We start from the raw sequence: 27,669 nt of genomic DNA on the forward strand, positions 1-27,669 counted from the left end.
TCTTCAAATTGAAACTCTGTTTACAATATAAACAAAATGTTATTTGTTCATATTTAGTTGTTTCGTTCTATGCCAAAAAAAAAAATAATAATAATTAACAACAATAACAAAACATAGTTACTTATATTGAATATGAACCAAATATAAAAATATCAAATGAAAAAACTTAGCAAATTTCAATCAAAAATAATATTTGAAAATTCTGCATATTTTATTTCAAAACAAATTTCTTATTAAAAAAAAATACTAAAAAACTATTGCAAATATTTTTAAAAATATATGTTTATTTCTTTAATATTATACTATGCTTTCAACATGTTTGTTTCGTTTCTTATATATTTTGGCTTTATTTATTTAACCTCATTTTGAAATCGTTCGTTTGCCTCAATTCGGGTTGCGCTGCGTCTTTGGGTTTTCTGTAAAATAAAATTGCGTAAAATAAAACGAAGATCAGGAACAAATTCTGTTGGGCCTCTCCTGATTCCCTTCCAATTGTTAAAGCCAAGGCTTCTTCAGCTCAAAGAAGCTTCGTTTTTTTTGAAGTAAGCTAACTTTCCCGAACTCTTAAGCTTGTCCTACAAAAACAACTCTTTTGCTGCGCTCTATCTCTCTCTCTCTCTCTTGCTCTAAACTAACTAAATAAGAATAAACAACAAATATCTTAAATGAAATTTCTGAATGCACGCGGTTTTTCTATTCATATATAAATTGCACATTTTCATTAAACAACAAAAATAATAATCAAAAAACAGGTCTCTAATAAAATATTTGCTAAAGTTGCTCTTTGGGCCAAAGAAACCGTATTTGAATCAAGGCCAGATTTACTCAGCTTTATTTTTTACTATCTTTATTTACCATATATCTTAAGTTCTCACATTGTTCTTTATTTGGAATGTCATGCACTTAAGATAAATCGTAGTTTCGTTCGTTTTATTAGATTATTCAGATCCTATTTGATTTATTATGCTTTCTTATACGTTCCACATAAAGCAGAATATATTCACATATTATCTAAATAAATTGTTTTCAAAAATAACCAATTCAATTTCGAATTTCGAATTTCAACTGTTTGTGGCCCCAAAGAGAACTTTTCTGAAACCGACAAAAAAAGAAAAACAAAACCAAAATATTCACACACAATCAAATAGAAAAAGAAAAGGAAAAGAAATTAATGCTATTAAAGAAATTAAGCTCTATATTATATATTTAAAGAACCTAAATATATTTTGTTTATTGTACATAAACAAGTCCAAGGTCTATTTATTTACCTTATTGATTTAGTTGATTTTTATTCAATTTCTATGATTTTGTATGTTTGAGTTGATTTGGTTTTCGTTTTTCTTGTTTTCTACACATTTACAAGAAACACGTGAAACACGCTCACTTAATTATCATTGAAACGTCTAATAATTTTATTATTCCAAAATACTTAGCATGTTGTTTCAAAATGGCTTCAAAGTCAGCGTAACAAGTACCTTAGTACCTGTATATCCTTGTAAATGCTACAGCCCTCCAAAGTCTTAACTTAACAAATACATATAATGCTTGAAACCAAGGTGCGACACACACACACACATACATAGACATACACATGTACATTGATCCATTATACAAGGCTTAGACCTAACTCAGTCACAGCATCACATTAATCTATATATATATATACGATATGCCACAGACACACAGACCACAAGAAACAATTTACTAATTTTCCTATAACTCTTACGCTAAATACATATTCGATACTTTTTGGAAATAACTTACAACTTAACACTTTTCTCAATAATACTCTTTAATACATAATATATACAATTGCTTTGTAATTATAATACACGATCGTATTTCTCTCTCTTTAAAACCAAACAACTTTTTCGTTTTCATTTAGTTGAACAATTTTTCGAATTACATAATTATCTGCTAATAAGACATAAGTAGAGTTTTCAAAGAGTTATTCATATTTAGTCTATGCGTTTCGCCTTTGCCTTGATCCATGCTTGAAAATTGAACATCTTATTACCCATTAGGCGGACCGTCCCGGGCCCAATGGGAGGATGTTACGGGCTCCACGCCATTGACATTTGTCAACGATTGCGTCTCATTTACGACAACGGTTTCGGCCCGTTTCTGGCTGATGGATTGTCGCAACATTTCCGATGCAACCAAAATGGCAACAGAGCTGTATAAGTAAGTCGAGTAGTATGCCTTGATTATATATAGCTCATATTAACCATGTATTCATTATTAGGGAAGTCATACATGTGCCCTTCATAGCCAGATTTGTGGTGTTCGCCAAGAAAATAGAGCCCTTCGAGGCACGTCTGCGCGTCTTCTGTATGACCGACGATCGCGAGGATAAAACACTCGAGAAGCACGAGCTATACACCGAGGTGGCTAAGAGCCGTGATGTCGAGGTGCTCGAGGGCAAACCCCAGTACATTGAAATGGCTGGCAACCTGGTGCCCGTTACCAAGTCGGGTGACCAATTGCAGTTGCAGTTCAAGGCCTTCCGTGAGAATCGTTTGCCCTTCACGGTGCGTGTGAAGGATCAACATGCAGATATTGTGGGTCGCACGTTGTTCATGAAGGAGCCCAAAGTGGCGAAGGGCGAGCCTCCACAGCAACCCATCTGCATACTGAACATAGTACTGCCTGAGGCTGTCATACCTGATTCGACGACAGCGTTTTCGGAACGCGTCTCCTCCGCCTATCGCACCTCGATGTTCAGTCTGAGCAAGCATCAAAACGATCATTACATTGGCGATATACGCATTGTAGACCTATCAAACTTACTGGGTAAAGACTGGATACAACTGGCTCCAGAGATAGGCGTAACTGCCGATGAGATCGATGAAATCATTAACCAAAATACCGACAGTATTGCGCGACAGGCGCAGAGCATGATTCGCTTGTACAAAGATAAGCCAAACTATGACATTCTCGCACTGGAAGCAGCTCTTAAGAACATCGGACGAGACGACATCATGAAGAAGTGCAAGAGTGGAAGATTATCGCATTCGCGAGAGTTTGACGAGGCAGATCTTATGAAGAACTCCGAATCTGTAGAGGAGCTGGTCCGCAGAGAAAGTAAGTACTATTGATCATTTACAGCATGCAAATTATAATTCGGTCCTTTTAGGCAAGCGAATCCAGCAAATCAACGAACGCGAAGAAGTCAAATACTCCGCTGAGGAGAAGGAAGTTGAAGAGTCCGAGTCCGATGAGGAACCAGCAAAACGAACCGTTGCCGAACGCCGAGAGAAAATCGTCAAGCGACTCTCGGTGGAGCGCTCCATACCAGCTTCAACCCAAAAGAAGGAAATCACACGAGAGATTACTGAAATCAAACGCAAAAGCTTGATTGAGGACAAAAAGGCGCATCACGAGTCAGAGATTCTGATGCAGCTACCCGCCGATAATGTCATAATTAAAACGACGACTGTGCCCGAGCAGGTCATCAAGATGAAGATGGGTAAATTGGATTCGACTGAAGTGAGCAAGAGCGAATTCGATAAGGAGCTGACGCATAAGTTGAAAACTTCTGGCCGCAGCTCAGAGGAAGAAGAACTGCCCTCTCCAGACAAGGTTGATAAGATTGTTCAGGACATTAGCACTGCTGAGAAGACCGCTAAGAAGGACCCGACTACCACCAGCAGAGTGGGCTTCATTACCCGTCAGGAAGCGCGTGATATGACCGAGGATTTCTTGGAGTTCGAAAAGCGCAATCAACTGCCATCCGAAACGTCTGCTACCGTTCACGAAAAGTTCTCAGAGGAGTTTAAGGAAAAGACAAGTCCTGTGGCAACAATTGCGCAGGAAACAATCAAAGAGGTTGAACAAGTCATCAGTGAAGTCACTGAAACTGCCAGCAAAAAGGTAGAGAATATAATCAGTTCCTTTGAGAGCGGCAAACAGGAGATCCAGGAGAAGAGCAGTGAGATTACTAAAGACACAACGAAGGTCAGCGAGACAATAAAGCATCTGCAAGAAACTCAATTTACACCTGCGGAAGACATTTCCAAAACAGTTGAAATTATTGAGAGCTCGAAAATTGAGGAGAAAATTGCTGACTTCGAGGCCAAAAAGGTGAAATACGATTTCCATGGTGGCGAGCCAAAGACGCAAATACCTAAACTTGTTAAGAAACCTAGCGAGGAAGCCATTAAACCTACAGCGGCTCCTCGGGCTGCAGCTGAAGCTGAGTTTGAGAAACCAGTCGAGGCAAAGGTAGAGAAACCAGTCTCACGGATTCCCGTGAAGAGTGGCGAAGGTGCCAAGATAGCCGAAGTGGATGCACGAAAATTGACACAAGATTTTCTGCAAGCTGAGCAGAAAACTCAACTGCCAGCCCAAGCTGCAGCCGAGCCAAAAGCAGCTCCAGCTGCAAGTAAGATACCGAAAGTAGAACCTAGAAAGTCAGTGGACAAGGAGTCGAAAATCTTTGATGACATTGTAGCATCCACTACAACCATTATGACATCCGGAATGGCTAGCGAACAGCCCAAGCCACAACCCGAAATTGCTGCCAAGGCCGAAACTGTGAATGAAAAGTTAACCGATCTAATTGACACGTTCCACAAGATCGAGGATAAAATAATAAAAGCCGACAAGCCCGCAGAGTTAGCTGACAAGATAGAGGAAGTTGCAGGCAAAAAGAAGGAGCCTCTGATTGCAGCTCAACAAAAACTGCCCGAATTGGCCAAAAAGGAAGATAAAGTGGCAGAAAAAGTGGCTGATGTTGTCGAGACATTCCACAAAATCGAAGAGCACATTGTCTTTGATACTCTCAAGAAAACTAATGATTTCCTGAGCATGGAACAGCAGAGCCAACTGCCCAGTCTGCGTAGTGCACCCGAGTCGTTGATCGAGTCTAGCCAGACATCAACCGCCTCCGAGCCTGAGTCCGTGATATCTGTGAAAGCAGCACCACCTGCCAGTAAAATACCTGTTGTAGAACCTAGAAAGCCATTAGTGGATGACACAGTGAAACAAGCTGAGGTTATAAGCAGTCAAAAGCCGAAGCCCGCCCCACTCAACGAACGTCAGCTTACAGCGGACTTTTTGCAGATGGAACAACAAACTCAGCCTCAACCACCAAAGAACATCGCGGAAGCGACAATTCTACCAGAAGTCATGCAGCCAAAACTTGCTATGCAGGAAACAGCAGCTATAACTGAGACTACTATCATTGACAAAGAACCGAAAGCCACAATCGTGGAGCCTGAGACGAAGGTCGTTTCAGGAGATGGCATCGAGTCAGCTGCACCAATTGGCGAGGTTTCACCATTTGCTGCACGCAAGCTGACCGCCGATTTTCTAGCGATGGAGCAACAAGCTCAGCAGCCTAGTATACCTAAAGTGATGTCAGAATACGATAGCGATACGTTCGATAAGCGAGCCACAGTGCCACTGAGCGATGACCTCAAGGAAGAAGGACTCTGTGCACCGCTGTCCATAGAGCCACGCAAATCGCTGACCGATGCGGAGTTCTGCAAATATGTCGGCGAAACCATTACCAAAAAGATGAGCGAGGGTTTAATTGAAATGCCAGATGAACTCAAACAGATAGGTGCGTAAACAGGGCAACATATATATCAACTGAACTGTATAACTAAGTACCCTGTACTTTTAGCGAGCGACATACCACACTCCCAAACTCCGCCACCAACACCGAGTGATGCCAAAACCGAGAAGCAGAATGAGCAATCCGGACTGGGCGATCTAGAGCATGGTAAATTGTAGAAAATTGACATGTAATTGATGGCACTGATTGATGAGCTTATTGACTATTTATATAGATTATCTAGCCGACACTGTGACCACTTTGCACACGACCACAGAGTCGACTTTCGAACGCGTTGCTGCCATTTCCACAGTTGGTAAGTGCTGCTCCTACTTTATGCAATTCAAGTATTTGTTATGTAAATTGACTTACCAACGTTTTTTGTTTGCCTTTTTGGTATAAGAAAATGAACTCGTAACACCCCCTGTTTTTGTTTCTGTTTTCCCTATGATTTCTGAGCCTTTTGTAGTGTGTTTGTTTTCAATTTTAATTAGTACAAATTATAATTTATTATTTCCACTTGTTTTGTGTGTTGAACTCATTTCGTTTTGAGTTCAAATCCAAAGGCTTTTTGTATGCAAACTACCATTCATTAAAACTAACTACGATTCAATGGAAACGAAAATAGTTCATTGTTAACAAATAGTCATAAAAGCATAAAGCAACAAGCTGCTAGTGTGTATATCTTAATAAAAAAAGTCTGTATCTGAACAAACCATAATTCGCAATTCACCATCTCAAATTGAAGCTCACTGAGTGGCGTTTGGCCAGCAGCAGCTGGTGACAAAAGCTCTTCAAGAAAATGCCGTCGAAATACCGTTGTAACGTCGCAGTACTGTAGCTAATCCAATTACCAAAAGTCTAAGGTCGGGGAAATGAGGAAAACATAAACAAGAGAAAATCCCTAATAGTTCAGCTAGTGTCTGGCGCCGCAGCTAATGTGGCTGACTAACATTCAAAATTGACAATGTCAACACTAAAGTACAAATCGATAGGAAACAATTGCATACTTTGGGTAAATATGCAGGGGACTGAGCAAAGCAGTTTGCCTATTCCTGTTTAAGCTACATATGAAAATCATAAAAGTTAATAAAATACAATTTATTATTTCGCCCAGATAGTTCTAGTTAGAAGTATGCATATATGTATTATTTTCTATATATAATATAATATAACTGCTCGTAGTTTGGAGGGTGTCAAGTGTTATGTCACTGCGCAGGTACGCGCTGGCGTATACTTAATTTAATTTGTTTCGTTCATTTTGGTGTAGTTAAGCAGTGAGCGTCCATTTGTTCGCAGATTTAGTTACACATTTGCGTTTGCCCAAGTACACGCGACGGTAATACGTAGCCGATTTTCTTGTAGACGCGCTGTCTTCTGGCCAAGCCAAAGCCCTCAAATATATTGTGGCCAAATTTGTGTTGTGTTTCTTTGTGCGTTTCAATTTAACGAGTAGTAATCGAGCATTGTAGCATTGAGTTGTTGTTTGTGGTTTATTCAATGCATTGATAACATCTTAAATAAACTTAAATACCAAACAAATCTAGTTTAAACTACACTAAAAACTTTATAAAACTCAAAACCCAAACACTAAAGTAACTTTAAGTATTGTAATTTTATGGTAAGTTCTGAAAAAAAGCAAATTTGAAAAGTTGCAATTAGAAAAGTTCTAAGCATATATGATGGGTATCGCTAATAGGTCTCTCTCTCTCTCTCTCTATTATACTTTATATATATACATTCAACAACAATAATAATATAACATAATTGTTTTTTTTTATGATCGAATATAAAACGACAATTACGTTTGCAATTTTTAAGCAATTATTTATGCAATTCAGTTTATGTTTTACGGTCAAATACTGCAAGCTACAATAATTGATTCAATTTCAATTCAAATTGTTTTAAACATTTCAAATACAAATCAATAAGTACAATAACAAGTTAAGCCAACTAGTGTACATACAACATATTAACAATGTACTATAAGATTTTTTTCATTAAGATAAACACTAAAGTTTTCGATATATTCGAAATTTTCAAAATTTCTCTAGATTCATTTGTCAATCGTAATGTGTGTTGTGATCAGAAATGAGTTGAGTAACAAAATATAAAAATTAAAAAAAAAATAAAAAACTATCCAATTCCATTGTGATCTCATTACGCATTTCGATCCCAACCAATATGCCGCATTCAGCACTTCAGTACCAAGTTCGATATCTGTAAACCACCATGGCTTTAAGTTCCCAATCATTTTTTCATTTATTTGATTATGTTATGTTTGCTTTTCGTAATATTTGTGAGTCCTTAACGAAAAAGCATATGTCTCTCTCTCTTTCTCTGTCATCTGAAAACCACGAATATCTTAACTAAATGTTTAGTAAAAAATCAATTAAAATATTAAAACATAAACCAATTAACATCAAAAATACCTCACAGTAGCAGTTACTTAAACATGCATAAATCGTACTATGTTTAGTTTATAGATTATTTAAGTTTTTGCATTTGCGGCTTTTACAACAAATACACTTTAATGCACTCCTAACGCGCTTCCTTATCCTAATTGGCTACATACTATGTATAATGTATGATGTATATGTAAATGTAAAAGTTAGATTGAAATACAAACGAAAAATACCTGCTATACTTTTGCACCTGATTAACACTAAGGCTGCAACGTATTGTATGTGACATATGATGTCGTGGTATAATTATTCTTGCAGTACTTTGCTAATTTTGTCTTTTTAAGTTTGTTTCCAAACTCCAAAATGAATGCAAAATCGAAAACATACAACAATTGCTTAAATATTCTTGTGAAAAAATATGCAAACGTAATGAATGAAAATTTCAAATCGAGTTGAATTCAAAAACGACGCCAGAGCAGCAAATGGGCAAGGAATCCACGACTTCATATAGACCATACTCTAGACATTCTTCTGGCAGAGTATACATCCTAAGAAATGCTCGACTGGCAACTAATTCTGTCTGTCTGTCGAGACATTTTGTTCTGCTTTATCAACTAACTAAATATGTAACGTAATGAGCGCATTTACTTATATCGTACTACAAATTGCATGTTTGTGCCTGCTGCTGGGTTTTTTTTATGGCGTACAAGCTTGTAGTCATGCGGTCAATTGCACTGTGTATATAAACTAACCCACCATACCAGTCTGGTTTGTTTGTAATAGGTGTTAACTGTCTAAATATTGCCTTGTTTCTACTTCTTAAAAATATTTCGCCAACCAACCTGGAACGCCTCAAACAGAGCACTTCAGTGTTCATAATGTAAAAACCGAAACCTTTACAAGTTCAGATGAAACTGATAAGCTGCTACATAGAATGGCAGCTCCCCCCACTATACAGAAACCATACTCACAAGACACTACCTCATTTACAGAAATGAGTGCAAGTAGTCCAACTCCGAAGACAACGACCACAACAGCAACAATAACAACAACGACGACTCTGACTACGCAAGTAGAACGCACCAAAGTAGATTTAACTGCAAAGCCAATCGGTCATCCAAAGAAACAAGCGGAGCTGGATGATATCCAGCGCGATGCTGGCGATAGGGAATATTTAGAGCAGATAATGGGCTGCGGTGATGTGAGGCGCAAAATATTGCGTTTGGAGAGCTGTGGCAGTACGGAATCTTTGGAATCCAGTACCACACAACAGAGTGCCCCACCCAAGTACATAGGCGAGAAGGTACCAGTTGTTAAAGATGTGGTCCAGAGCATTGAGAGCAAGATAAGCGGCACTGAAGTTGAGGCTATTCCATTTCCCGTACATAAGCGAGCAACAGATCAGGAACATAAAGAGCCGAACATCTGTGAGGTAGAGAAACAGATACTAACAGCAGCAGATCTTGCACTAGATAAGTTAACAAAATGCGAACCACCTGCTGAAGTTGTTAAGCGCTCACCTGTTGAGGCTATGGAGCGTGGAGCAATTGGTATGGCGCAAATTGAGGAAGAAGTTTGCGAAAAGATTTGTGAGAAGCGAAAGGCCTTTGTGGTGGCAGAAGACTTAAATGAAACGCAAAAGACTTTGGATGAGCAGGTAGTAGATTTAAATAGACAAGTAGAACAGGTACCTGGCAACATTTTAACAGCTAGTATTGATGAACCGAAAGACTTAGTAAGTAAGGAAAACACATTAGAGACATTGCCAAAAGTGAAGGAAGTTGTCCAAGACATTGAACGTAGGTATACCTCAACGAGCTTAGAACTTACACCATTTAGTCCACGAAAACGTGGAACGGTAGATCGCAAGGCTGATTTATCCACGATAGAACATCAGATATTAAGCGAAGCTGACCTAGTTCTAGAAAACCTGGGTACAATCCGTTTTCCTGAACAGAAGGTATCTTCGCCGGTGTTGCACATGGATAAAACAAGCCCCAGTACTGAAAATCTTGAAGTAGTTTGTGAAAAGATATGCTTAAAGCGTAAAGTTTCCGATATGGCGAAAGAGTTCCAAAGGGAACCTGATAGTGAAGATAGTTTACAATCGAACGATGTTAAATCAATTACTGCTAAGTTCCTTTTGGACGAAAGAACTAAATACAATATATCCGGAAGTATTAAACAGGCACCTGAAAGTGATTATATTTTATCTAAGCAATGTGATAAACAAGAATTTCCAATAGATTTAAATAAGCACAATAAGGAAGTAGTCTTCCCGAAACTGGCACACACAGTTGAGCAATTGCATTCCATTTCAAAAGCTGACATTAAAGACGCAAAAGAATTTATAAGCGTTGCAACTGAATACGAAAGAAAACTGAGCAAACTAATTTTAGATGAGAACCGACCGAAATCACAGACTGATAAAACTGAAATAGAAAACCAATTTTCAGATAAGTTTCCAACCCATGATATACAATTAAGGTCTTCAGTCGATGCGACGCAAGCTCAAAAAGCGATTGATTTTAAAACAAGTTTTCCACAAGATACACTTAATATAGCACACGAGAGTGAAAGCGATGAAGAGATTAATCATAGTGAACAGCTGAAAAAGATAAAAACACTATCCAATAATAAAAAAAGTCCTCAAAAACCTATTTATGTAAGCGAATCCAAAATTCTAGAGTCAACAATAATAACTAAACAAGAAGAGAGAAAGCTTCCATCAAATTCAAAAGAACGAGAAGAAATATTAACTTCCGAATTTATCACTAAAAACAAAACAGAACATCATAAAATCATTCAAAGTACCCACAATATAAAGAAAGAATTAAATGAAACCACTAAGCCTCCAATATATATATCTAAGCGACAAGATAGTCCTTTGCTGTCAATTGCAGACAAACCTATTCAAAAATCGGATGATATAGCAAAACCATTGACTGCCGTAAAAGATGATACGTCGCATCCTAAATTAGATGAGAAACCCAAAAGTCCTCTGGATGTATCTAAGAAAACTCCAAAGGACTATTCTGACGACGAAAGCGATGAGGAAGTAGGGTTTAATAAGCCTCAAGATAAGTTCCCTTCATCTACCACACCTCTGGTACCTCTACCTATGACTACAAGCAAAATTACTTCTGTCACTGAATCTCGGGAGTCTGTTGATATACAGATCAAGGACGTAGTAAAGCTACCCACAGATACAGTCAAATCGACTGAGAAACCCAAGTCCCCAACTGATTTAGGAAAGACAGTTCTAAATGAATATTCAGACGATGAGACTGATGACGAATTTGGATCTGTGAAGCCACAAGAAAAGCCCATTCCGTCAACCACTCCCCTTCTGCTAATTGCAGACAAACCCATCAAAAAATCTGACGAAATTCCAAAACCACTTACAGACGTAAAAGATGATATGTCGCATCCTAAATTAGATGAGAAACCCAAGAGTCCTCTGGATGTATCTAAGAAAACTCCAAAGGACTATTCTGACGACGAAAGCGATGAGGAAGTAGGGTTTAATAAGCCTCAAGATAAGTTCCCTTCATCTACCACACCTCTGGTACCTCTACCTATGACTACAAGCAAAATTACTTCTGTCACTGAATCTCGGGAGTCTGTTGATATACAGATCAAACATGTAGTAAAGCCACCCACAGATACAGTCAAATCCATTGAGAAACCCAAGTCCCCAACTGATTTAGGAAAGACAGTTCCAAAAGAATATTCCGACGATAAGAGTGATGACGAATTTGGATCTGTGAAGCCACAAGAAAAGCCCATTCCGTCAACCACTCTCCTTCTGCCAATTGCAGACAAACCCATCAAAAAATCTGACGAAATTCCAAAACCACTTACAGACGTAAAAGATGATATGTCGCATCCTAAATTAGATGAGAAACCCAAGAGTCCTCTGGATGTATCTAAGAAAACTCTAAAGGACTATTCTGACGACGAAAGCGATGAGGAAGTAGGGTTTGCTAAACCTCAAGATAAGCTCCTTTCTACTACCACACCTCTGGTACCTCTATCTATGACTACAAGCAAAATTACTTCTGTCACTGAATCTCGGGAGTCTGTTGATATACAGATCAAGGACGTAGTAAAGCTACCCACAGATACAGTCAAATCCACTGAGAAACCCAAGTCCCCAACTGATTTAGGAAAGACAGTTCTAAATGAATATTCAGACGATGAGACTGATGACGAATTTGGATCTGTGAAGCCACAAGAAAAGCCCATTCCGTCAATTACTCCCCTTCTGCCAATTGCAGACAAACCCACCCAAAAATCTGACGAAATTCCAAAACCACTTACAGACGTAAAAGATGATAAGTCGCATCCTAAATTAGATGAGAGCCCCAAGAGTCCTCTGGATGTATCTAAGAAAACTCCAAAGGACTATTCTGACGACGAAAGCGATGAGGAAGTAGGGTTTGCTAAACCTCAAGATAAGCCCCTTTCTACTACCACACCTCTGGTACCTCTATCTATGACTACAAGCAAAATTACTTCTGTCACTGAATCTCGGGAGTCTGTTGATATACAGATCAAGGACGTAGTAAAGCTACCCACAGATACAGTCAAATCGACTGAGAAACCCAAGTCCCCAACTGATTTAGGAAAGACAGTTCTAAATGAATATTCAGACGATGAGACTGATGACGAATTTGGATCTGTGAAGCCACAAGAAAAGCCCATTCCGTCAATTACTCCCCTTCTGCCAATTGCAGACAAACCCATCCAAAAATCTGACGAAATTCCAAAACCACTTACAGACGTAAAAGATGATAAGTCGCATCCTAAATTAGATGAGAGCCCCAAGAGTCCTCTGGATGTATCTAAGAAAACTCCAAAGGACTATTCTGACGACGAAAGCGATGAGGAAGTAGGGTTTGCTAAACCTCAAGATAAGCCCCTCTCAACTACCACACCTCTGGTACCTCTATCTATGACTACAAGCAAAATTACTTCTGTCACTGAATCTCGGGAGTCTGTTGATATACAGATCAAGGACGTAGTAAAGCCAACCACAGATACAGTCATATCCATTGAGAAACCCAAGTCCCCAACTGAGTTGGGAAAGACAGTTCCAAAAGAATTTGGATCTGTGAAGCCACAAGAAAAGCCCATTCCGTCAACCACTCCCCTTCTGCCAATTGCAGACAAACCCATCCAAAAATCTGACGAAGTTCCAAAACCACTTACAGACGTAAAAGATGAGAAATTAGATGAGATACCCAAGAGTCCTCTGGATGTATCTAAGAAAACTCCAAAGGACTATTCTGACGACGAAAGCGATGAGGAAGTAGGGTTTGCTAAACCTCAAGATAAGCCCCTCTCAACTACCACACCTCTGGTACCTCTATCTATGACTACAAGCAAAATTACTTCTGTCACTGAATCTCGGGAGTCTGTTGATATACAGATCAAGGACGTAGTAAAGCCAACCACAGATACAGTCATATCCATTGAGAAACCCAAGTCCCCAACTGAGTTGGGAAAGACAGTTCCAAAAGAATTTGGATCTGTGAAGCCACAAGAAAAGCCCATTCCGTCAACCACTCCCCTTCTGCCAATTGCAGACAAACCCATCCAAAAATCTGACGAAGTTCCAAAACCACTTACAGACGTAAAAGATGAGAAATTAGATGAGATACCCAAGAGTCCTCTGGATGTATCTAAGAAAACTCCAAAGGACTATTCTGATGACGAAAGCGATGAGGAAGTAGGGTTTGCTAAACCTCAAGATAAGCCCCTCTCAACTACCACACCTCTGGTACCTCTATCTATGACTACAAGCAAAATTACTTCTGTCACTGAATCTCGGGAGTCTGTTGATATACAGATCAAGGACGTAGTAAAGCTACCCACAGATACAGTCAAATCCACTGAGAAACCCAAGTCCCCAACTGATTTAGGAAAGACAGTTCCAAAAGAATATTCCGACGATGAGAGTGATGACGAATTTGGATCTGTGAAGCCACAAGAAAAGCCCATTCCGTCAACCACTCCCCTTCTGCCAATTGCAGACAAACCCATCCAAAAATCTGACGAAATTCCAAAACCACTTACAGACGTAAAAGATGAGAAATTAGATGAGAAACCCAAGAGTCCTCTGGATGTATCTAAGAAAACTCCAAAGGACTATTCTGACGACGAAAGCGATGAGGAAGTAGGGTTTGCTAAACCTCAAGATAAGCCCCTCTCAACTACCACACCTCTGGTACCTCTATCTATGACTACAAGCAAAATTACTTCTGTCACTGAATCTCGGGAGTCTGTTGATATACAGATCAAGGACGTAGTAAAGCCAACCACAGATACAGTCATATCCATTGAGAAACCCAAGTCCCCAACTGAGTTGGGAAAGACAGTTCCAAAAGAATTTGGATCTGTGAAGCCACAAGAAAAGCCCATTCCGTCAACCACTCCCCTTCTGCCAATTGCAGACAAACCCATCCAAAAATCTGACGAAATTCCAAAACCACTTACAGACGTAAAAGATGAGAAATTAGATGAGAAACCCAAGAGTCCTCTGGATGTATCTAAGAAAACTCCAAAGGACTATTCTGACGACGAAAGCGATGAGGAAGTTGGGTTTGCTAAACCTCAAGATAAGCCCCTCTCAACTACCACACCTCTGGTACCTCTATCTATGACTACAAGCAAAATTACTTCTGTCACTGAATCTCGGGAGTCTGTTGATATACAGATCAAGGACGTAGTAAAGCTACCCACAGATACAGTCAAATCCACTGAGAAACCCAAGTCCCCAACTGATTTAGGAAAGACAGTTCCAAAAGAATATTCCGACGATGAGAGTGATGACGAATTTGGATCTGTGAAGCCACAAGAAAAGCCCATTCCGTCAACCACTCCCCTTCTGCCAATTGCAGACAAACCCATCCAAAAATCTGACGAAATTCCAAAACCACTTACAGACGTAAAAGATGAGAAATTAGATGAGAAACCCAAGAGTCCTCTGGATGTATCTAAGAAAACTCCAAAGGACTATTCTGACGACGAAAGCGATGAGGAAGTAGGGTTTGCTAAACCTCAAGATAAGCCCCTCTCAACTACCACACCTCTGGTACCTCTATCTATGACTACAAGCAAAATTACTTCTGTCACTGAATCTCGGGAGTCTGTTGATATACAGATCAAGGACGTAGTAAAGCTACCCACAGATACAGTCAAATCCACTGAGAAACCCAAGTCCCCAACTGATTTAGGAAAGACAGTTCCAAAAGAATATTCCGACGATGAGAGTGATGACGAATTTGGATCTGTGAAGCCACAAGAAAAGCCCATTCCGTCAACCACTCCCCTTCTGCCAATTGCAAACAAACCCATCCAAAAATCTGACGAAGTTCCAAAACCACTTACAGACGTAGAAGATGAGAAATTAGATGAGAACCCCAAGAGTCCTCTGGATGTAGCTAAGAAAACTCCAAAGGACTATTCTGACGACGAAAGCGATGAGGAAGTAGGGTTTGCTAAACCTCAAGATAAGCCCCTTTCTACTACCACACCTCTGGTACCTCTATCTATGACTACAAGCAAAATTACTTCTGTCACTGAATCTCGGGAGTCTGTTGATATACAGATCAAGGACGTAGTAAAGCTACCCACAGATACAGTCAAATCCACTGAGAAACCCAAGTCCCCAACTGATTTAGGAAAGACAGTTCTAAATGAATATTCAGACGATGAGACTGATGACGAATTTGGATCTGTGAAGCCACAAGAAAAGCCCATTCCGTCAACCACTCCCCTTCTGCCAATTGCAGACAAACCCATCCAAAAATCTGACGAAATTCCAAAACCACATACAGACGTAAAAGATGATAAGCCGCATCCTAAATTAGATGAGAAACCCAAGAGTCCTCTGGATGTATCTAAGAAAACTCCAAAGGACTATTCTGACGACGAAAGCGATGAGGAAGTAGGGTTTGCTAAACCTCAAGATAAGCCCCTCTCAACTACCACACCTCTGGTACCTCTATCTATGACTACAAGCAAAATTACTTCTGTCACTGAATCTCGGGAGTCTGTTGATATACAGATCAAGGACGTAGTAAAGCCAACCACAGATACAGTCATATCCATTGAGAAACCCAAGTCCCCAACTGAGTTAGGAAAGACAGTTCCAAAAGAATTTGGATCTGTGAAGGCACAAGAAAAGCCCATTCCGTCAACCACTCCCCTTCTGCCAATTGCAGACAAACCCATCCAAAAATCTGACGAAGTTCCAAAACCACTTACAGACTTAAAAGATGAGAAATTAGATGAGAAACCCAAGAGTCCTCTGGATGTATCTAAGAAAACTCCAAAGGACTATTCTGACGACGAAAGTGATGAGGAAGTAGGGTTTGCTAAACCTCAAGATAAGCCCCTCTCAACTACCACACCTCTGGTACCTCTATCTATGACTACAAGCAAAATTACTTCTGTCACTGAATCTCGGGAGTCTGTTGATATACAGATCAAGGACGTAGTAAAGCTACCCACAGATACAGTCAAATCGACTGAGAAACCCAAGTCCCCAACTGATTTAGGAAAGACAGTTCTAAATGAATATTCAGACGATGAGACTGATGACGAATTTGGATCTGTGAAGCCACAAGAAAAGCCCATTCCGTCAACCACTCCCCTTCTGCCAATTGCAGACAAACCCATCCAAAAATCTGACGAAATTCCAAAACCACTTACAGACGTAAAAGATGATAAGTCGCATCCTAAATTAGATGAGAAACCCAAGAGTCCTCTGGATGTATCTAAGAAAACTCCAAAGGACTATTGTGACGACGAAAGCGATGAGGAAGTAGGGTTTGCTAAACCTCAAGATAAGCCCCTTTCTACTACCACACCTCTGGTACCTCTATCTATGACTACAAGCAAAATTACTTCTGTCACTGAATCTCGGGAGTCTGTTGATATACAGATCAAGGACGTAGTAAAGCTACCCACAGATACAGTCAAATCCACTGAGAAACCCAAGTCCCCAACTGATTTAGGAAAGACAGTTCTAAATGAATATTCAGACGATGAGACTGATGACGAATTTGGATCTGTGAAGCCACAAGAAAAGCCCATTCCGTCAACCACTCCCCTTCTGCCAATTGCAAACAAACCCATCCAAAAATCTGACGAAGTTCCAAAACCACTTACAGACGTAGAAGATGAGAAATTAGATGAGAACCCCAAGAGTCCTCTGGATGTAGCTAAGAAAACTCCAAAGGACTATTCTGACGACGAAAGCGATGAGGAAGTAGGGTTTGCTAAACCTCAAGATAAGCCCCTTTCTACTACCACACCTCTGGTACCTCTATCTATGACTACAAGCAAAATTACTTCTGTCACTGAATCTCGGGAGTCTGTTGATATACAGATCAAGGACGTAGTCAAATCCATTGAGAAACCCAAGTCCCCAACTGATTTAGGAAAGACAGTTCCAAAAGAATATTCCGACGATGAGAGTGATGACGAATTTGGATCTGTGAAGCCACAAGAAAAGCCCATTCCGTCAACCACTCCCCTTCTGCCAATTGCAGACAAACCCATCCAAAAATCTGACGAAATTCCAAAACCACTTACAGACGTAAAAGATGATAAGCCGCATCCTAAATTAGATGAGAAACCCAAGAGTCCTCTGGATGAATCTAAGAAAACTCCAAAGGATTATTCTGACGACGAAAGCGATGAGGAAGTAGGGTTTGATAAACCTCAAGATAAGCCCCTTTCTACTACCACACCTCTGGTACCTCTATCTATGACTACAAGCAAAATTACTTCTGTCACTGAATCTCGGGAGTCTGTTGATATACAGATCAAGGACGTAGTCAAATCCATTGAGAAACCCAAGTCCCCAACTGAGTTGGGAAAGACAGTTCCAAAAGAATATTCAGACGATGAAAGTGATGACGAATTTGGATCTGTGAAGCCACAAGAAAAGCCCATTCCGTCAACCACTCCCCTTCTGCCAATTGCAGACAAACCCATCCAAAAATCTGACGAAATTCCAAAAGCACTTACAGACGTAAAAGATGATAAGCCGCATCCTAAATTAGATGAGAAACCCAAGAATCCTCTGGATGTATCTAAGAAAACTCCAAAGGACTATTCTGACGACGAAAGCGATGAGGAAGTAGGGTTTGCTAAACCTCAAGATAAGCCCCTTTCTACTACCACACCTCTGGTACCTCTATCTATGACTACAAGCAAAATTACTTCTGTCACTGAATCTCGGGAGTCTGTTGATATACAGATCAAGGACGTAGTAAAGCCAACCACAGATACAGTCATATCCATTGAGAAACCCAAGTCCCCAACTGAGTTAGGAAAGACAGTTCCAAAAGAATTTGGATCTGTGAAGCCACAAGAAAAGCCCATTCCGTCAACCACTCCCCTTCTGCCAATTGCAGACAAACCCATCCAAAAATCTGACGAAGTTCCAAAACCACTTACAGACGTAAAAGATGAGAAATTAGATGAGAAACCCAAGAGTCCTCTGGATGTATCTAAGAAAACTCCAAAGGACTATTCTGACGACGAAAGCGATGAGGAAGTAGGGTTTGCTAAACCTCAAGATAAGCCCCTCTCAACTACCACACCTCTGGTACCTCTATCTATGACTACAAGCAAAATTACTTCTGTCACTGAATCTCGGGAGTCTGTTGATATACAGATCAAGGACGTAGTAAAGCTACCCACAGATACAGTCAAATCCACTGAGAAACCCAAGACCCCAACTGATTTAGGAAAGACAGTTCCAAAAGAATATTCCGACGATGAGAGTGATGACGAATTTGGATCTGTGAAGCCACAAGAAAAGCCCATTCCGTCAACCACTCCCCTTCTGCCAATTGCAGACAAACCCATCCAAAAATCTGACGAAATTCCAAAACCACTTACAGACGTAAAAGATGATAAGTCGCATCCTAAATTAGATCAGAAACCCAAGAGTCCTCTGGATGAATCTAAGAAAACTCCAAAGGATTATTCTGACGACGAAAGCGATGAGGAAGTAGGGTTTGATAAACCTCAAGATAAGCCCCTTTCTACTACCACACCTCTGGTACCTCTATCTATGACTACAAGCAAAATTACTTCTGTCACTGAATCTCGGGAGTCTGTTGATATACAGATCAAGGACGTAGTCAAATCCATTGAGAAACCCAAGTCCCCAACTGAGTTGGGAAAGACAGTTCCAAAAGAATATTCAGACGATGAGAGTGATGACGAATTTGGATCTGTGAAGCCACAAGAAAAGCCCATTCCGTCAACCACTCCCCTTCTGCCAATTGCAGACAAACCCATCCAAAAATCTGACGAAATTCCAAAACCACTTACAGACGTAAAAGATGATACGTCGCATCCTAAATTAGATGAGAAACCCAAGAGTCCTCTGGATGTATCTAAGAAAACTCCAAAGGACTATTCTGACGACGAAAGCGATGAGGAAGTAGGGTTTGCTAAACCTCAAGATAAGCCCCTTTCTACTACCACACCTCTGGTACCTCTATCTATGACTACAAGCAAAATTACTTCTGTCACTGAATCTCGGGAGTCTGTTGATATACAGATCAAGGACGTAGTAAAGCCACCCACAGATACAGTCAAATCCATTGAGAAACCCAAGTCCCCAACTGATTTAGGAAAGACAGTTCCAAAAGAATATTCCGACGATGAGACTGATGACGAATTTGGATCTGTGAAGCCACAAGAAAAGCCCATTCCGTCAACCACTCCCCTTCTGCCAATTGCAGACAAACCCATTCAAAAATCTGACGAAATTCCAAAACCACTTACAGACGTAAAAGATGATAAGCCGCATCCTAAATTAGATGAGAAACCCAAGAGTCCTCTGGATGTATCTAAGAAAACTCCAAAGGATTATTCTGACGACGAAAGCGATGAGGAAGTAGGGTTTGATAAACCTCAACATAAGCCCCTTTCTACTACCACACCTCTGGTACCTCTATCTATGACTACAAGCAAAATTACTTCTGTCACTGAATCTCGGGAGTCTGTTGATATACAGATCAAGGACGTAGTAAAGCTACCCACAGATAAAGTCAAATCCACTGAGAAACCCAAGTCCCCAACTGATTTAGGAAAGACAGTTCCAAAAGAATATTCCGACGATGAGAGTGACGACGAATTTGGATCTGTGAAGCCACAAGAAAAGCCCATTCCGTCAATCACTCCCCTTCTGCCAATTTCAGACAAACCCATCCAAAAATCTGACGAAATTTCAAAACCACTTACAGACGTAAAAGATGATACGTCGCATCCTAAATTAGATGAGAAACCCAAAAGTCCTCTGGATGTATCTAAGAAAACTCCAAAGGACTATTCTGACGACGAAAGCGATGAGGAAGTAGGGTTTAATAAGCCTCAAGATAAGTTCCCTTCATCTACCACACCTCTGGTACCTCTATCTATGACTACAAGCAAAATTACTTCTGTCACTGAATCTCGGGAGTCTGTTGATATACAGATCAAGGACGTAGTAAAGCTACCCACAGATACAGTCAAATCCATTGAGAAACCCAAGTCCCCAACTGAGTTAGGAAAGACAGTTCCAAAAGAATATTCAGACGATGAGACTGATGACGAATTTGGATCTGTGAAGCCACAAGAAAAGCCCATTCCGTCAACCACTCCCCTTCTGCCAATTGCAGACAAACCCATTCAAAAATCTGACGAAATTCCAAAACCACTTACAGACGTAAAAGATGATAAGCCGCATCCTAAATTAGATGAGAAACCCAAGAGTCCTCTGGATGTATCTAAGAAAACTCCAAAGGATTATTCTGACGACGAAAGCGATGAGGAAGTAGGGTTTGATAAACCTCAAGATAAGCCCCTTTCTACTACCACACCTCTGGTACCTCTATCTATGACTACAAGCAAAATTACTTCTGTTACTGAATCTCGGGAGTCTGTTGATATACAGATCAAGGACGTAGTAAAGCTACCCACAGATAAAGTCAAATCCACTGAGAAACCCAAGTCCCCAACTGATTTAGGAAAGACAGTTCCAAAAGAATATTCCGACGATGAGAGTGATGACGAATTTGGATCTGTGAAGCCACAAGAAAAGCCCATTCCGTCAATCACTCCCCTTCTGCCAATTTCAGACAAACCCATCCAAAAATCTGACGAAATTTCAAAACCACTTACAGACGTAAAAGATGATACGTCGCATCCTAAATTAGATGAGAAACCCAAAAGTCCTCTGGATGTATCTAAGAAAACTCCAAAGGACTATTCTGACGACGAAAGCGATGAGGAAGTAGGGTTTAATAAGCCTCAAGATAAGTTCCCTTCATCTACCACACCTCTGGTACCTCTATCTATGACTACAAGCAAAATTACTTCTGGCACTGAATCTCGGGAGTCTGTTGATATACAGATCCAACATGTAGTAAAGCCACCCACAGATACAGTCAAATCCATTGAGAAACCCAAGTCCCCAACTGATTTAGGTAAGACAGTTCCAAAAGAATATTCAGACGATGAGACTGATGACGAATTTGGATCTGTGAAGCCACAAGACAAGCCCATTCCGTCAACCACTCCCCTTCTGCCAATTGCAGACAAACCCATCCAAAAATCTGACGAAATTCCAAAACCACTTACAGACGTAAAAGATGATAAGCCGCATCCTAAATTAGATGAGAAACCCAAGAGTTCTCTGGATGTATCTAAGAAAACTCCAAAGGACTATTCTGACGACGAAAGCGATGAGGAAGTTGGGTTTAATAAGCCTCAAGATAAGTTCCCTTCATCTACCACACCTCTGGTACCTCTATCTATGACGACAAGCAAAATTACTTCTGGCACTGAATCTCGGGAGTCTGTTGATATACAGATCAAGGACGTAGTAAAGCTACCCACAGATACAGTCAAATCCACTGAGAAACCCACGTCCCCAACTGAGTTAGGAAAGACAGTTCCAAAAGAATATTCCGACGATGAGAGTGATGACGAATTTGGATCTGTGAAGCCACAAGAAAAGCCCATTCCGTCAACCACTCCCCTTCTGCCAATTGCAGACAAAGCCATCCAAAAATCTGACGAAGTTCCAAAACCACTTACAGACGTAAAAGATGATAAGTCGCATCCTAAATTAGATGAGAAACCCAAGAGTCCTCTGGATGTATCTAAGAAAACTCCAAAGGACTATTCTGACGACGAAAGCGATGAGGAAGTAGGGTTTGCTAAACCTCAAGATAAGCCCCTCTCAACTACCACACCTCTGGTACCTCTATCTATGACTACAAGCAAAATTACTTCTGTCACTGAATCTCGGGAGTCTGTTGATATACAGATCAAGGACGTAGTAAAGCCACCCACAGATACAGTCAAATCCATTGAGAAACCCAAGTCCCCAACTGATTTAGGAAAGACAGTTCCAAAAGAATATTCCGACGATGAGAGTGATGACGAATTTGGATCTGTGAAGCCACAAGAAAAGCCCATTCCGTCAACCACTCCCCTTCTGCCAATTGCAGACAAAGCCATCCAAAAATCTGACGAAGTTCCAAAACCACTTACAGACGTAAAAGATGATAAGTCGCATCCTAAATTAGATGAGAAACCCAAGAGTCCTCTGGATGTATCTAAGAAAACTCCAAAGGACTATTCTGACGACGAAAGCGATGAGGAAGTAGGGTTTAATAAGCCTCAAGATAAGTTCCCTTCATCTACCACACCTCTGGTACCTCTATCTATGACTACAAGCAAAATTACTTCTGTAACTGAATCTCGGGAGTCTGTTGATTTACAGATCAAGGACGCAGTAAAGCTACACACAGATACAGTCAAATCCATTGAGAAACCCAAGTCCCCAACTGATTTAGGAAAGACAGTTCCAAAAAAATATTCCGACGATGAGAGTGACGACGAATTTGGAACTGTGAAGCCACAAGAAAAGCCCATCCCGTCAACCACTCCCCTTCTGCCAATTTCAGACAAACCCATCCAAAAATCTGACGAAATTCCAAAACCACTTACAGACGTAAAAGATGATAAGTCGCATCCTAAATTAGATGAGAAACCCAAGAGTCCTCTGGATGTATCTAAGAAAACTCCAAAGGACTATTCTGACGACGAAAGCGATGAGGAAGTAGGGTTTGCTAAACCTCAAGATAAGCCCCTTTCTACTACCACACCTCTGGTACCTCTATCTATGACTACAAGCAAAATTACTTCTGTCACTGAATCTCGGGAGTCTGTTGATATACAGATCAAGGACGTAGTAAAGCTACCCACAGATACAGTCAAATCCATTGAGAAACCCAAGTCCCCAACTGATTTAGGAAAGACAGTTCCAAAAGAATATTCAGACGATGAGACTGATGACGAATTTGGATCTGTGAAGCCACAAGAAAAGCACATTCCGTCAACCACTCCCAAATCCATTGAGAAACCCAAGTCCCCAACTGAGTTAGGAAAGACAGTTCCAAAAGAATATTCAGACGATGAGACTGATGACGAATTTGGATCTGTGAAGCCACAAGACAAGCCCATTCCGTCAACCACTCCCCTTCTGCCAATTGCAGACAAACCCATCCAAAAAGCTGACGAAATTCCAAAACCACTTACAGACGTAAAAGATGATAAGCCGCATCCTAAATTAGATGAGAAACCCAAGAGTCCTCTGGATGTATCTAAGAAAACTCCAAAGGACTATTCTGACGACGAAAGCAATGAGGAAGTAGGGTTTGCTAAACCTCAAGATAAGCCCCTTTCTACTACCACACCTCTGGTACCTCTATCTATGACTACAAGCAAAATTACTTCTGTCACTGAATCTCGGGAGTCTGTTGATATACAGATCAAGGACGTAGTAAAGCCACCCACAGATACAGTTAAATCCACTGAGAAACCCAAGTCCCCAACTGAGTTAGGAAAGACAGTTCCAAAAGAATATTCAGACGATGAGACTGATGACGAATTTGGATCTGTGAAGCCACAAGAAAAGCCCATTCCGTCAACCACTCCCCTTCTGCCAATTGCAGACAAAGCCATCCAAAAATCTGACGAAGTTCCAAAACCACTTACAGACGTAAAAGATGATAAGTCGCATCCTAAATTAGATGAGAAACCCAAGAGTCCTCTGGATGTATCTAAGAAAACTCCAAAGGACTATTCTGACGACGAAAGCGATGAGGAAGTAGGGTTTGCTAAACCTCAAGATAAGCCCCTTTCTACTACCACACCTCTGGTACCTCTATCTATGACTACAAGCAAAATTACTTCTGTCACTGAATCTCGGGAGTCTGTTGATATACAGATCAAGGACGTAGTAAAGCCACCCACAGATACAGTTAAATCCACTGAGAAACCCAAGTCCCCAACTGAGTTAGGAAAGACAGTTCCAAAAGAATATTCAGACGATGAGACTGATGACGAATTTGGATCTGTGAAGCCACAAGAAAAGCCCATTCCGTCAACCACTTCCCTTCTGCCAATTGCAGACAAAGCCATCCAAAAATCTGACGAAGTTCCAAAACCACTTACAGACGTAAAAGATGATAAGTCGCATCCTAAATTAGATGAGAAACCCAAGAGTCCTCTGGATGTATCTAAGAAAACTCCAAAGGACTATTCTGACGACGAAAGCGATGAGGAAGTAGGGTTTAATAAGCCTCAAGATAAGTTCCCTTCATCTACCACACCTCTGGTACCTCTATCTATGACTACAAGCAAAATTACTTCTGTAACTGAATCTCGGGAGTCTGTTGATATACAGATCAAGGACGCAGTAAAGCTACACACAGATACAGTCAAATCCATTGAGAAACCCAAGTCCCCAACTGATTTAGGAAAGACAGTTCCAAAAAAATATTCCGACGATGAGAGTGACGACGAATTTGGAACTGTGAAGCCACAAGAAAAGCCCATCCCGTCAACCACTCCCCTTCTGCCAATTTCAGACAAACCCATCCAAAAATCTGACGAAATTCCAAAACCACTTACAGACGTAAAAGATGATAAGTCGCATCCTAAATTAGATGAGAAACCCAAGAGTCCTCTGGATGTATCTAAGAAAACTCCAAAGGACTATTCTGACGACGAAAGCGATGAGGAAGTAGGGTTTGCTAAACCTCAAGATAAGCCCCTTTCTACTACCACACCTCTGGTACCTCTATCTATGACTACAAGCAAAATTACTTCTGTCACTGAATCTCGGGAGTCTGTTGATATACAGATCAAGGACGTAGTAAAGCTACCCACAGATACAGTCAAATCCATTGAGAAACCCAAGTCCCCAACTGATTTAGGAAAGACAGTTCCAAAAGAATATTCAGACGATGAGACTGATGACGAATTTGGATCTGTGAAGCCACAAGAAAAGCACATTCCGTCAACCACTCCCAAATCCATTGAGAAACCCAAGTCCCCAACTGAGTTAGGAAAGACAGTTCCAAAAGAATATTCAGACGATGAGACTGATGACGAATTTGGATCTGTGAAGCCACAAGACAAGCCCATTCCGTCAACCACTCCCCTTCTGCCAATTGCAGACAAACCCATCCAAAAAGCTGACGAAATTCCAAAACCACTTACAGACGTAAAAGATGATAAGCCGCATCCTAAATTAGATGAGAAACCCAAGAGTCCTCTGGATGTATCTAAGAAAACTCCAAAGGACTATTCTGACGACGAAAGCAATGAGGAAGTAGGGTTTGCTAAACCTCAAGATAAGCCCCTTTCTACTACCACACCTCTGGTACCTCTATCTATGACTACAAGCAAAATTACTTCTGTCACTGAATCTCGGGAGTCTGTTGATATACAGATCAAGGACGTAGTAAAGCTACCCACAGATACAGTCAAATCCATTGAGAAACCCAAGTCCCCAACTGATTTAGGAAAGACAGTTCCAAAAGAATATTCAGACGATGAGACTGATGACGAATTTGGATCTGTGAAGCCACAAGAAAAGCCCATTCCGTCAACCACTCCCCTTCTGCCAATTGCAGACAAACCCATCCAAAAATCTGACGAAATTCCAAAACCACTTACAGACGTAAAAGATGAGAAATTAGATGAGAAACCCAAGAGTCCTCTGGATGTATCTAAGAAAACTCCAAAGGACTATTCTGACGACGAAAGCGATGAGGAAGTAGGGTTTGCTAAACCTCAAGATAAGCCCCTTTCTACTACCACACCTCTGGTACCTCTATCTATGACTACAAGCAAAATTACTTCTGTCACTGAATCTCGGGAGTCTGTTGATATACAGATCAAGGACGTAGTAAAGCTACCCACAGATACAGTCAAATCCATTGAGAAACCCAAGTCCCCAACTGATTTAGGAAAGACAGTTCCAAAAGAATATTCAGACGATGAGACTGATGACGAATTTGGATCTGTGAAGCCACAAGAAAAGCCCATTCCGTCAACCACTCCCCTTCTGCCAATTGCAGACAAACCCATCCAAAAATCTGACGAAATTCCAAAACCACTTACAGACGTAAAAGATGATAAGCCTCATCCTAAATTAGATGAGAAACCCAAGAGTCCTCTGGATGTATCTAAGAAAACTCCAAGGGACTATTCTGACGACGAAAGCGATGAGGAAGTAGGGTTTAATAAGCCTCAAGATAAGTTCCCTTCATCTACCACACCTCTGCTACCTCTATCTATGACTACAAGCAAAATTACTTCTGTCACTGAATCTCGGGAGTCTGTTGATATACATATCAAGGACGTAGTAAAGCTACCCACAGATACAGTCAAATCCACTGAGAAACCCAAGTCCCCAACTGATTTAGGAAAGACAGTTTCAAAAGAATATTCAGACGATGAGACTGATGACGAATTTGGATCTGTGAAGCCACAAGACAAGCCCATTCCGTCAACCACTCCCCTTCTGCCAATTGCAGACAAACCCATCCAAAAATCTGACGAAATTCCAAAACCACTTACAGACGTAAAAGATGATAAGCCGCATCCTAAATTAGATGAGAAACCCAAGAGTCCTCTGGATGTATCTAAGAAAACTCCAAAGGACTATTCTGACGACGAAAGCGATGAGGAAGTAGGGTTTGCTAAACCTCAAGATAAGCCCCTTTCTACTACCACACCTCTGGTACCTCTATCTATGACTACAAGCAAAATTACTTCTGTCACTGAATCTCGGGAGTCTGTTGATATACAGATCAAGGACATAGTAAAGCTACCCACAGATACAGTCAAATCCATTGAGAAGCCCAAGTCCCCAACTGATTTAGGAAAGACAGTTCCAAAAGAATATTCCGACGATGAGACTGATGACGAATTTGGATCTGTGAAGCTACAAGACAAGCCCATTCCGTCAACCACTCCCCTTCTGCCAATTTCAGACAAACCCATCCAAAAATCTGACGAAATTCCAAAACCACTTACAGACGTAAAAGATGATAAGCCGCATCCTAAATTAGATGAGAAACCCAAGAGTCCTCTGGATGTATCTAAGAAAACTCCAAAGGACTATTCTGACGACGAAAGCGATGAGGAAGTAGGGTTTGCTAAACCTCAAGATAAGCCCCTTTCTACTACCACACCTCTGGTACCTCTATCTATGACTACAAGCAAAATTACTTCTGTCACTGAGTCTCGGGAGTCTGTTGATATACAGATCAAGGACGTAGTAAAGCTACCCACAGATACAGTCAAATCCATTGAGAAACCCAA

General features: G+C 40.6%; 2 protein-coding genes across 2 annotated transcripts in view; both read left to right on the plus strand.

Annotated features, from left to right (window-relative positions):
- The window catches only part of LOC111595148 (titin), a 61,318-nt gene that overhangs the window by 11,277 nt on the left and 22,372 nt on the right, over positions 1 to 27,669 (plus strand). The window contains exons 11-17 of the mRNA XM_030225450.1: positions 2,025 to 2,184; positions 2,246 to 3,084; positions 3,137 to 5,566; positions 5,630 to 5,728; positions 5,796 to 5,876; positions 8,826 to 19,948; positions 20,018 to 27,592. Of these exons, the coding sequence (XP_030081310.1) occupies positions 2,025 to 2,184; positions 2,246 to 3,084; positions 3,137 to 5,566; positions 5,630 to 5,728; positions 5,796 to 5,876; positions 8,826 to 19,948; positions 20,018 to 27,592 (22,307 nt within the window). The remainder of the gene's footprint in view (positions 1 to 2,024; positions 2,185 to 2,245; positions 3,085 to 3,136; positions 5,567 to 5,629; positions 5,729 to 5,795; positions 5,877 to 8,825; positions 19,949 to 20,017; positions 27,593 to 27,669) is intronic.
- Positions 6,878 to 27,669, plus strand: part of LOC111595150 — a 37,746-nt gene continuing 16,954 nt past the window's right edge. The window contains exon 1 of the mRNA XM_023308731.2: positions 6,878 to 7,181. The gene's annotated coding sequence lies outside the window, so the exon portion shown is untranslated. The remainder of the gene's footprint in view (positions 7,182 to 27,669) is intronic.

This window comes from Drosophila hydei, unplaced genomic scaffold, assembly GCF_003285905.1.
Source record: "Drosophila hydei strain 15085-1641.00,03,60 unplaced genomic scaffold, DhydRS2 tig00000001-arrow-pilon, whole genome shotgun sequence".
Taxonomy (NCBI): domain Eukaryota; kingdom Metazoa; phylum Arthropoda; class Insecta; order Diptera; family Drosophilidae; genus Drosophila; species Drosophila hydei.